This window comes from Microcebus murinus, chromosome 29 (genome assembly GCF_040939455.1).
Source record: "Microcebus murinus isolate Inina chromosome 29, M.murinus_Inina_mat1.0, whole genome shotgun sequence".
Taxonomy (NCBI): domain Eukaryota; kingdom Metazoa; phylum Chordata; class Mammalia; order Primates; family Cheirogaleidae; genus Microcebus; species Microcebus murinus.
Genome location: NC_134132.1, coordinates 13,080,996 through 13,092,227, shown reverse-complemented (window position 1 = coordinate 13,092,227; position 11,232 = coordinate 13,080,996). Strand labels below are relative to the sequence as shown.

Below are 11,232 nucleotides of genomic sequence, written 5' to 3'. Positions count from 1 at the left end.
ATGGGGTGGGCTGTGCACGTACACGCGCGCGCACACACACACACACACAGTTGCTTTTCACAACAGGATGCATGGGGAATAAGGCCCAGGGTAAATATGCAAAAACAAAACAGCAGGTCTTCTATAGGTCACATCTGAGGGGCTCATCTTCCAGAAGCCACTGGCTTCCCCCTACTGCCACCCACGCACACTCGGCCCTGCAATCTGGGAAGCTCAGAATGCACAGAGCCCGGTTTTTAAGGAAGGGTCAAAGTAGAAATGGAACTAGAACCCTCACAGCCAAGATCGCTGAGATCTTAAGCAGGTGCTTCTAAAAGAAATACAGCTAGGAAAGAACTGTACAAACTATACAGATCAGTTTTTTTTTTTTCCTTCCCTAAAGAACTGACTTAAAAACAACCTTTTATTATTATTTTTTTTGGTGGTAAATAGTAGGTATTTATTTGAAATGAAAAAAGTTAAGTACCTGGACTATTGCATTTAATCACGTAATTGTGTTACTCTACCTTTTTGCATCAGAGACAGATATACAATGAACATTCAGATATCACAGATTGCACACTGGATAGTAATTCTTCAGGCCTTTTACATAACCACCAAAAAACAGATATTGGATTCTGCAGTATAGTACAAAAGCCCACAGTCAATCCAGTCTTAGCCAGTGTCTTCAATTTACTTCTTTGCTGTACAAACAATTGGCCAATACTAGGGCTTACAAGTTAATAACAAGACAAAAAATATACATTGCACTGACACAAAAAGTCAGCTGTGTTAATAATAGTCATGCAACAAGTAACCAAACTTGCTGAAATTAAAAATACTTTCTAAAAACAGTTTTAACGGCATAAATATTTTATACACAGTTCATTTTACCAAAACAAAATGTATTTAAATGATACAAAGCAAAAATAAGTTTCTACCAACTTTATACATAAGAAAGTGCAAAATAACTTATTCTAGAGTGTTTTGCTATTATCCAGACGGATGGCTGCTATGGGCAGCTCTTCTCCTCTCCAAAGGCATGACATTATAGCTGCACACTACACACGGATGTTAGGGTACATGGATGAAATGGATGGATGGACAAACAAACTACAAAGATCAGGCAGGAGCCCTGTGAGGTACTCTCAGAGAAAGAACACGGACCACACAAAGGAAGATGTACATGTTGAGAATGTGTGCTGGGAAATAAATTTACATGGAACAGGAAGATATCCAGAGAAACAATTAGTTTATGTTCGTATCTGTGAGCGATTCTGGGATTTCTCCATTAGAAGCAAGAAAACAAAACAAAAAACAAAAACAAAAACCCCCAAAACCAAATTAAAAGACCCAAAAGACAGAAAACAAACCCGATTGAACAAAAGTTGCCCACAGCACCAGCTGCCAGAGGAAATACTACCGTGAGGGTTTTGGCTTTCACCTTCTAGTTACGGAAGTTGTGTTGGAAAGTTTAAAAGTATTTGTCCCTTAGAATCTCATATTACAAAGAGGAGTAACCTTTAAGTAACTACATACACACATTCATAGGTTCAAGTCTTAAAAGAACACCTCTGCCATCGGGTACCGGGTGGGGGTGGTGGGTAAACATGGCTCATGGACAAAAGGGACGTGTCTTTTAAAAAGCGTAGAATAACACTGCTACGGGGCATCTGGGGCCAGACGGGGCCAAGCCCGCGGTCACGTGATAGCACAATTTCTGCAGCTGTAGAACATCAGCATCACTTATTAGAAGTCAAGTCAGACGGTGATGGGGAAGAGGGGGGGGTAAGACACAGAAAGGAAAACAGAACACAACTTTTCTTCAAGTTAAAGTAGTAATGCCAATAATCCTTTTATTAACAAGTATATTCGAACTTTTAGAAATGGAAGTGTTTTAATCGATTCTGATATGTAATCATAAATAGACTGTCGGCTCAAACCTAAGTAAATAAAGATTTAAATTTAGTAAGCATTAAGGCACTAAAGCAGCCTTTGTATTTTTCTCTTGGAGACCTAGTTATCAGGAAGAACATATCTGTTCTTAAGCTGGTTTCAGCCCAGTAGGTACAAGATCACGATTGTACCGAATGCCTATTTTCGAATGCGTGTGCATATTATGTGCATTTTAGTGCATAAATGTGCCTCTCACCAGGGCCTGAAGATGAAAAGTTGGAAAAGCCAAAGCCGCTGTCCTTTGCATAATATCTCCCCCCACCCATGAGGGTGTGAAGGCCTGTTCTTCCTTCCTTGGGCCATTAATGATCCTACATTTTTCAAATCACAGGGCTTTTAGAATTGTTCATAATATTATCACTAAGTATCTGAAAATGTTAAAATCTAGATTAACTGTTTCATTTGCTTTATATATATATATATATATAATATATATTTGTACACAACACACATTTAAAAAGATCCCACCACTGGAGCCTCTTGTCTATAAACTAAACTAATCCCTTCGCCCTCCAGCTTCAATCCCCCTGGGTTTGTGTGTTCTGTATCCAACTAGTAGAACAAATTAAATAACTAAATATTAAAATACTGTAATTATATTCATAGCAAAAACAAAAAAAATAGACATTGATACAGTATAAATCTCACTGTTTTCAGGTAGATGACATTAAATGGTAAAGGTTAAGCAGTTCCGACATGATCCAGTTTTACAACAAAGTTTTTTTATATGTTAATTCTGTACACTGTTTTTTTTTTAAACCTTTTTTTGAAAATAAGATATATTAGAACATCAGTGTCGCCAAAGACACATACTTATCATGTTCTATGCAAGAGAAGCTAATTTGGGGTTACATGCAAATATATTTCCATTAGCTGAGGCAGGGCTCTCTCCTGCGCTCCGTGGGTCACCTGGCCAAAACCTTTACGCAATGCCAAGCAGGTACGCTCTGAACAGACAGCAGTCCACGTAACACATTTAAAAGGGGCCTTGCTACATCAGAACAACACTGAGGTGGTGCGTGGCCGGGTGCGAGATGCCCAGGTATTTCCGGTTTAGCTCACGGCTGGACTCCCGTTCTCCCACACGCTGCTTCCTACAGAAGGTCCGCGTTATTTTGGTTACTAGCCTAGTTTAGGTGGAGATACTGTGGGCAACTTGAAAGAAATGACATTAGGCACACAGGCTGGGTTTGAAAGGAAAAGAAAAAGACTACAAGATGATGTCTTTGAGGATTTAAAAAACATATTTATAATTGATTGGTAAGGGAAGGATGTCAGACAAACCGTAAGTTAGTTTCACTGAGTTAGTTGGTTTAGTTTGAAGTTTCATGTGACAGGCAGTTAAGTCCTTATTTAGAGAAAAAAAAAAAAAAAAAGGCCTTTATACCTATTTACAATATATATATAGTTACTTGCAAAGAAGTCAGATTTACAACCATTTTCTAAAAGCCTTTTTTTTTTTGGTGGTTGTTGGTTTTTCCAAATAAGGATAAGTAGCTCTATAAAAATGAGATGCAAGAAAAAGACAGTTAATAAATGAAGATTTTTTTTCCCTTGGAGACAGCTATGGTTAGCAGGGAGAACTGGATATCGAAAATGTTGCTCCTAGGAACCACCTCATGTTCTTCTTGTGCTGTCGGCCTGAATGGCGTGTGCCCCTTTAGTTACTCTACACCCGTTTTATTCAATGATCCCTTTTGAATTCAACACTTCAAACACGCGGTATTGAAGAGATGTGTAAACGGAGATTGTTTCCAACGCCTCCCAGGCTGTGACAGGGGTTATCGGGAAGGGGTCTACAGACCGTGGTCTCCAATCAGCTTGCTGAGTCTTCAACAATTTCGAGGCCCGTCTTCCGAACCCCTCTCATGCTGTAGGTTGTAATAGCAGTTCTGGCAAACACGCACCGGGGAGGAGATTTTCAAGCGTTTGATTTCAGATTGAAATCGACTGCACCTGAAGGAAAGGGAAAAAGTCAATTAGTTGTAGGCCTTCACAGACAGCAATAATGGAATGGAATCAGCCCCAGTGATGGGCGTGGCTATGAAAAATCAGCCCTAGTGATGGGCGTGGCTATGAAAATCAGCCCAGTGGTGGGCGTGGCTATGAAAATAAGCCTTAGTGATGGGCGTGGCTATGAAAATCAGCCCTGTATAATACCAACAGGCCACACTGGTTTGTCTTGTGGGTGACCAGGGGACTAACGGGAATGCTGTATTTGTTTTAGTCTATGAAGAAAATTAGTGTTAAACCAGGGAAGCTATTTCTTTGAGCAGAATTTAAAAAAAAAAACAGAAACAAAAAAACTCGACAGAGAGTATCGTGTTTCCCCGAAAATAAGACCTACCCATAAAATAAGCTCTAGCAGGATGTCTAAGCATGTGTGCAATAGAAGCCCTACCCCGAAAATCAGCCCCAGTGATGGGCGTGGCTATGAAAATCAGCCCGTGATGGGCGTGGCTATGAAAATCAGCCCCAGTGATGGGCGTGGCTATGAAAATCAGCCCCAGTGATGGGCGTGGCTATGAAAACCAGCCCCAGTGATGGGCGTGGCTATGAAAACCAGCCCTGGTCATGGGTGTGGCTATGAAAACCAGCCATAGTGACAGGCGTGGCTGCACAGCGCATCTGCACAACCCATGCGTGTCGTCTCGGAGCGGGAAAGAACAGGAGCAGCCCTTCTCATCCGCCCCGTGAGAGCTCTAGTGCTCGACAGGAGAGATCGGGGCCAGTGGCTCTAAAGGAAACAGAGTCGCAAGACATTCAGGATGGGATTCGGGGTCTGGAGAGTGAGGATGATGTTCCAGAAGAAAACAACTTCACCCTATTGGAATAAATGTAGATGGTTGTACTGTACTTAAAAAAAAAAAAAATGACACATCCCCTGAAAATAGGCCCTAGGGCGTCTTCTTGAGGAAAAATAAACGTAAGACCCTGTCTTATTTTCAGGGAAACATGGTAGTAGCCCAGGGAGCATTTGGCCAGTGCAAACCCAAAGACTATCCCTTCACCAATAAGCCAACGCTGCTGCCTACGAAACCTCGGCAACTGCCTCAAGAGCGAAGATGCAATTTGAGAATGATGTGTTTTCTGCGAAGGAGTCCCCAAGAGCACTGCCTGTGGGTCTTTCCTGCTGCCTGGCAGGGAGAGTGACAACTGTGCGTGCACATCTGGGACTGCAGTGCTGACAGAGGTGGCACACCCAGGTCGGCGCTGACAGACAGCTGCCTTTTGCCTTTTCACAGGGGGAAAGATAGATATATAGATCCCTGCCTCACACCATACCCCGAAATACATTCCAAATGAATTAAAGGCCCGAATGTGAAAAATAGACCTTTGGAAATTTAGAAGATAATAAACAAGTTATCTTTATGATCTTAGGACAGGGAAGGGAAGTCTTAATGCACAAAACAGCAAAAATCATAAGGATTTTAATAAATGTGACCACATCAAATTTGAAAACTTGGGTGGCAGAAAAAAAAACACATGCAACGTTAAAACAGGAGCCACAGACTGATGTATGATTGACAAGGGAGTAGAGCCCAGAATATATAAAGAACTCCTCAAGGAAAAAAAAAAAGACAGGAACAACCAAAGGGAAAATGCGCAAAGCAATCCAAGAGGAAGTCCAAATAGCCATCAAGTGTCCGACCTCACTAGCACTGCAAGTTAAAAACAACAGAGGACTATTTCTTAGCTATCAGATTGGCAAAAGTGAGAAAGTTTGGCAGTAGCAACCATCACTAGGAACTTGAAGATTTTTCACACCTTGTTGGAGGTAAACTATCAGTACTATTTCGGAGAGTAATCTGGCAAGATCTAGTTAGTTGGGGTCAAGAATAAGTCTGTGTTTTATCAATTCCATTGTATCACCTCTAGAGAAACTCCACCTGTGTATTATTAACAGAAGGGCATTTATAAGGGTGTGTGCACTGTAGCGTTATTTACAATACTGATAAAATATGGGGGGGAAAAACAACAACAACCTTAAGATGTCATCAGAAAGGGAAATAACTTCTGATATAGCCATATAATAACTGGTAATAGTTAGAAATGAATATAACCAGCAGCATGGTTACCTAAATGAATGGCTCTCAAACACAACGTTGAGCAAAAAAAAAAAAGTTACAGAAGAGTAAAGAGGGTATGTTAAGTTGAAACGTAAAGTTGAAACACACACAAAACAATAATACCACGTGACGTCCACAAGGGGCAACAGGTGTTCGTGACAGCATGAACGCCTGGGCAAAAAGGGTGTGGCTGGGTGAGGGGTGCACAGGAAACTTAAAACGCGCCTACAGCGTTTCTAGACACAAATTTCACAGGGACGCCGTTCGTGCAAACATGGAACGTGCCACGGGAACAGAGGAAGCATCAGGCAGCTGCACGTTCTGAGTCGGGAGTGACGGGGAGTTTGTGATTACTCGTGGGCTTTCTGGTATGGCAGCACTGTGCCTCCCGTCTGCAGTATCGGAAGAGAACAGAGGGGAAGTGGAGACTGGTTCACGGCGACTCCGCATACTGGACTCCCGGGGGGCAAACCAGAACCTGCCCGCGGGACGTCACTGGCATCCCGAGAGCTCAGTGCAGCGAGGGACCCCGGACAAAGCACACACGCGCGCGCGTCGTGCCCGCCTTACTTCTGGCAGAAGAGCTGGCCGCAGTTCCTGCAGTGGTGCCGCCTCTCCGTGAGCGAGAACCTCACCGAGCAGCCCGAGCAGCTGTCCCCGCCTTCGTCCTTCACCCAGTGGTCGGCGGCGGAGCGCCCGGGCTGGTCGCTCACGGACCAGCTGAAGACCCGGCCCCGGCTGTCGCCCACGAGGATCCTGCTGTGGTCCCTGCAGGAGACGGGGCGGAGGGGTCACCGTGCAGCAGGCGTGGCGTGCACCTGAGGCCTCCGGGTTATTCCTGGGTGTGTGTGACGGGGGAGACCCCTTGCTCCCCCCAGGGAAGTACGGACACAGACACACAGGGGACCGAGCCAGAACTTACACTTCTGGTTCAACTCTCTCTGGACCAAACCTTTGCTGTGCATCATTGAAGAACAGAGAAGGCTATTTTTTTTTTTTTAATTCAGAATTACAATCTATTCACTGTTAGGTTTCTTCTTTAGATTCATTTTTTCTTTTTTTTTTCTTTTTGAGACAGAGTCTCAATTTGCCAGGCTAGAGTGAGTGCCATGGCGTCAGCCTAGCTCATAGCAACCTCCAACTCCTGGGCTCAAGCGATCCTCCTGCCTCAGCCTCCTCCCGAGTGGCTGGGACTATAGGCATGTGCCACCATGCCCGGCTAAGTTTTTCTATATATATTTTTAGTTGGCCAATTAATTTCTTTCTGTTTATAGTAGAGATGGGGTCTCGATCTTGCTCAGGCTGGTCTCGAACTCCTGACCTCGAGCGATCTGCCCGCCTCGGCCTCCCAGAGTGCTAGGATTGCAGGCGTGAGCCACCTGCACCTGGCCTAGATTCATTCCTTTGACACTAACAATAATGCAAATGAAATCTGCTTTCCCCAAGACGGGGGCGGCAGTGTGTGGCCCTCGGCTAAACAGGTGACTACTCGGGCGGGACGAGGAGCCGGGGAGAGGCTGGCACTCACTTGGAGATGGCCAGGGCGGTGACCTCGGCGGGGTGCGCGTTGTCCTTGCGATCGAAGGCCGTGTGCATGGTCAGCTTGCTCCGGAACACCAGCTGCCGCTCCCACCGGTACCCTGGGGGCGGAGGAGCGGAGGGTGGGACATTCTGAATCCAGGAAAGCCAGCATGGGGTAAACCGTACCTTAAGACGGTGGCCTTAAAAGCTAGGGAACCTCAACATACAGCGACAGCAGCGGGTCCAGCTCTAGCAGCTGCTGCCTTTTGAGGGTATAAAGCAATCGAGCTGAACATTAGTCACTGGCCAGGCTGGAGAATGTCTCATTGGAAAAGAGAAACTAAAGAAAAAGGGACCCCTTCAATGCAAGAAGATGCGTGCAGTTTCTCCTGCCTAAGACTGTCACTCTGACTCTATGCTGGGCAGAGTGACCCGCTAATGCAGCTTGCTTTATTTTTTCAGAGATGGGTCTCAATGTGTTGCCCAGGCTATTCTTTAACTCCTGACCTCAAGAGATCTTTTTTTTTTGAGACAGAGTCTTACTCTGTTGCCCGGGCTAGAGTGAGTGCCGTGGTGTCAGCCTCGCTCACAGCAACCTCAGACTCCTGGGCTCAAGCAATCCTCCTGCCTCAGCCTCCCGAGTAGCTGGGACTACAGGCATGCATCACCATGCCCGGCTAATTTTTTCTATATATGTTTTTAGTCGGCCAATTAATTTCTTTCTATTTTTAGCAGAGACGGGGGTCTCGCTCTTGCTCAGGCTGGGTTCGAACTCCTGACCTCGAGTGATCCTCTCCTCCCGCCTCGGCCTCCCAGAGAGCTGGGATTACAGGCGTGAGCCACCGCGCCCGGCCAGCTTCGTTTATTTGTAGTGAATAACTTGGCTGTTTTCAGAAGCTTTCATGACTTCAAGATTTGCAAATGAATGCAGTTGTGGTTTGAGATTTTTGTTTCTGTTAAGAAAATGCCCATTGGACAAATTAGTATAGAAATAAAATTAAAAAAAAAGCAAACGGCCAGCGCACTGCACGCACCGTTGTATGGCAGGGCCTCTAGGCCCACCTCACACGGAAGAAACTTCAAGGCCGGCCGTCGTGTGTGGGTGGCCCAGGTCACAGAGTGCGTCAGGGACGGGGCCCCGAGAGCTGGACCCCGCTGCCACCGCCCGCCCCCCACCCGCCGGCCACTCGGAAGGGAGCAAGAGGCGAATACCGGACTTCAAGTTACCGGGCTTCAGTCTGCTGTGACTCCGCGCCTCGGCCGGGGCGGGGTGGGGGTGGCTAAGGGGGCCCTGCAGGTGGGCTCTGGCCTGGCCCTCCGAGTAGTTCACAAATATGAAGCCGTCCTTCTCGTCCAGGCTGAGCTGGTCCGACCAGCGCCGCGAGTCGTCCGAGCCGCTGTCGGTGCACCAGGCGGCCGCGGCGCGGCAGGAGGAGGCCCGGGCCCGGTGGCCGGCGCTGCCCGGCTGGCTCGGCGCGTCCCCCCGGGGCTCCTGGCTGGCGCTCTGCTCCTCGGCGTCCGAGTCGCTGCTGTCCTCGTCTTGGGCTTCCTGCCCTGGGTGGGGAGGCACGGGGAGGGTCAGAGAACACAGACACGCCGCGGCTGGCCCCGGCCCTGCTCTGGCCGTGTATTTCCCCCACCAGTTCCCAACCTTAACCCTAATCTAAGGAGAACAGAAAAGGAAAAAGACAATGCCGGGATGTTTGGGTAGAGCACAGACGGCCCGCCCCGCGCCTGCCTTCCCAGCGTCTCTGCGTTCCCGCGTCGGCCGCCTTCGAAGCGTGCTCGGTCTGAGCACCACTTTCCCTAAAATCTTACCCCGGTATCTTCCGCTGAAAAATATGTTCTCCCTCTTTCTGGACGTCTTTAATAATAAATTCTGTGCCTTTCATGCTCTTGAAATTCTCACCCTGCAGTGTTACTTTTGGACACTTTCCGCAAGACGGTAGGGAGAAGCTCGGGAGGAGGGGCCCCCTTGTATACAGCAGTCACAAAGCTGAGCGAGTTATTGCCGGAAGCTTTAAATTTAGGGTTCTAATGCATGAGAAATGAGTGGAGTTGGCCCTCCACATCAGTGGGGTCTGCCATCTGTGGACTCGAACAACTGTGGATTAAAAATATTTGGGGGGAAAAAAACCTGGTCTACTGAGTATGTACAGATCTTTTTCCTCGTTGTTATTCCCTACATACTCACTACACAGCATTGCAGCTATCTGCACAGACATCCCTATTAGGTATTGTAAGTAATCTAGAGATGACTTAAGGTATATGGGAGGATGTGCACAGGTTATATGCAAATACTAGGCCACTTTCTACAAGGGACTTGCGTGTCCTTGGATTTTGGTGTCTGCAGGAAGTCCTGGAACCAACGCCCCAGAAATATTAAAGGATAACAGTATATATATTGGAAAAAAGGAGAGAAAGTGATAATATGAGCATGCAAGTGCCAGCCCACCACACATACCCATTTTTTTGTTTTTGTTTTTTTGTTTTTTTTTTGAGACAGAGTCTCGCTTTGTTGCCCAGGCTAGAGTGAGTGCCGTGGCGTCAGCCTAGCTCACAGCAACCTCCAACTCCTGGGCTCAAGCAATCCTTCTGCCTCAGCCTCCCAAGTAGCTGAGACTACAGGCATGTGCCACCATGCCCGGCTAATTTTTTCTATATATGTTTTTAGTCGGCCAATTAATTTCTTTCTATTTTTAGCAGAGACGGGGGTCTCGCTCTTGCTCAGGCTGGGTTCGAACTCCTGACCTTGAGCAATCCTCCCGCCTCGGCCTCCCAGAGAGCTAGGATTACAGGCGTGAGCCACCTCGCCCGGCCCACATACCCATTTTTTAGACAAATACTTCATCTGCCTGCCTCCTGCTCACACGGAGTCCGGTGCACTAATGTGAATCGTTTCCACCCCAATGACTACAGTCATGAGCTGTAAGGTTCCCAGACAAGCGGCCTTGGGAACGGCTCTGATTTCCAGCAAACCCTAGCTTGTCCCCTGCCTTTTCTCCCCAGCATGTGCCCTCAGGTCCCTCGGCTCCTATGCTGTCCAGAGTCAACCCTTCCTTGTGGGCTGTTTCCCCTTCTCTGCCACTTTTGCCAAACTCTGCCCACCATCTGACTACACAGGGAGGAAGATGACGTACACATGTCTCTCCACCCTGAATCTGACCCCCTTCTTCTCTCTCACTCTTTCATCTTCTACCATCACTTACTTAAAAGCATCATTCAAGGAAGAGAAAAAGGACCCACTTCTCCTTGGACCCCTTACTGCAATGTCTGACAGACACAACAGATGACCCCCAGACACTTACTGAACTGAATTCTTATGTCCCCAAACACCCAGATGACCTTCGTGGTGGGGCTGCAATTGATGACATAGAAATTTATGTGTACAGGCCAGGCATGGTGGCTCACGCCTGTAATCCTAGCATTCTGGGAGGCCGAGGAGGGCGGATTGCTCGAGGTCAGGAGTTTGAAACCAGCCTGAGCAAGAGCGAGACCCGTCTCTACTATAAATAGAAAGAAATTAATTGGCCAACTAATACATATAGAAAAAATTAGCCAGGCATGGTGGCGCATGCCTGTAGTCCCAGCTACTTGGGAGGCTGAGGCAGGAGGATCGCTTGAGCCCAGGAGTTGGAGGTTGCTGTGAGCTAGGCTGACGCCATGGCACTCACTCTAGCCTGGGCAACAAAGTGAGACTCTGTCT

General features: G+C 47.0%; 1 protein-coding gene across 10 annotated transcripts in view; it reads right to left on the bottom strand.

The window, feature by feature from the left end:
• Positions 1-463: 463 nt before the first annotated feature.
• WDFY3 (WD repeat and FYVE domain containing 3) overlaps positions 464-11,232 on the bottom strand; it is a 269,179-nt gene continuing 258,410 nt past the window's right edge. For all 10 annotated transcript variants that reach the window (XM_075998724.1, XM_075998728.1, XM_075998723.1 and 7 more), the window contains 4 exons: positions 8,754-9,080; positions 7,534-7,645; positions 6,576-6,773; positions 464-3,891 (listed from right to left, as the gene is read on the bottom strand). In XM_075998724.1, coding sequence (XP_075854839.1) covers positions 3,768-3,891; positions 6,576-6,773; positions 7,534-7,645; positions 8,754-9,080 — 761 coding nt within the window. In that variant the 3' untranslated portion in view covers positions 464-3,767. The remainder of the gene's footprint in view (positions 3,892-6,575; positions 6,774-7,533; positions 7,646-8,753; positions 9,081-11,232) is intronic.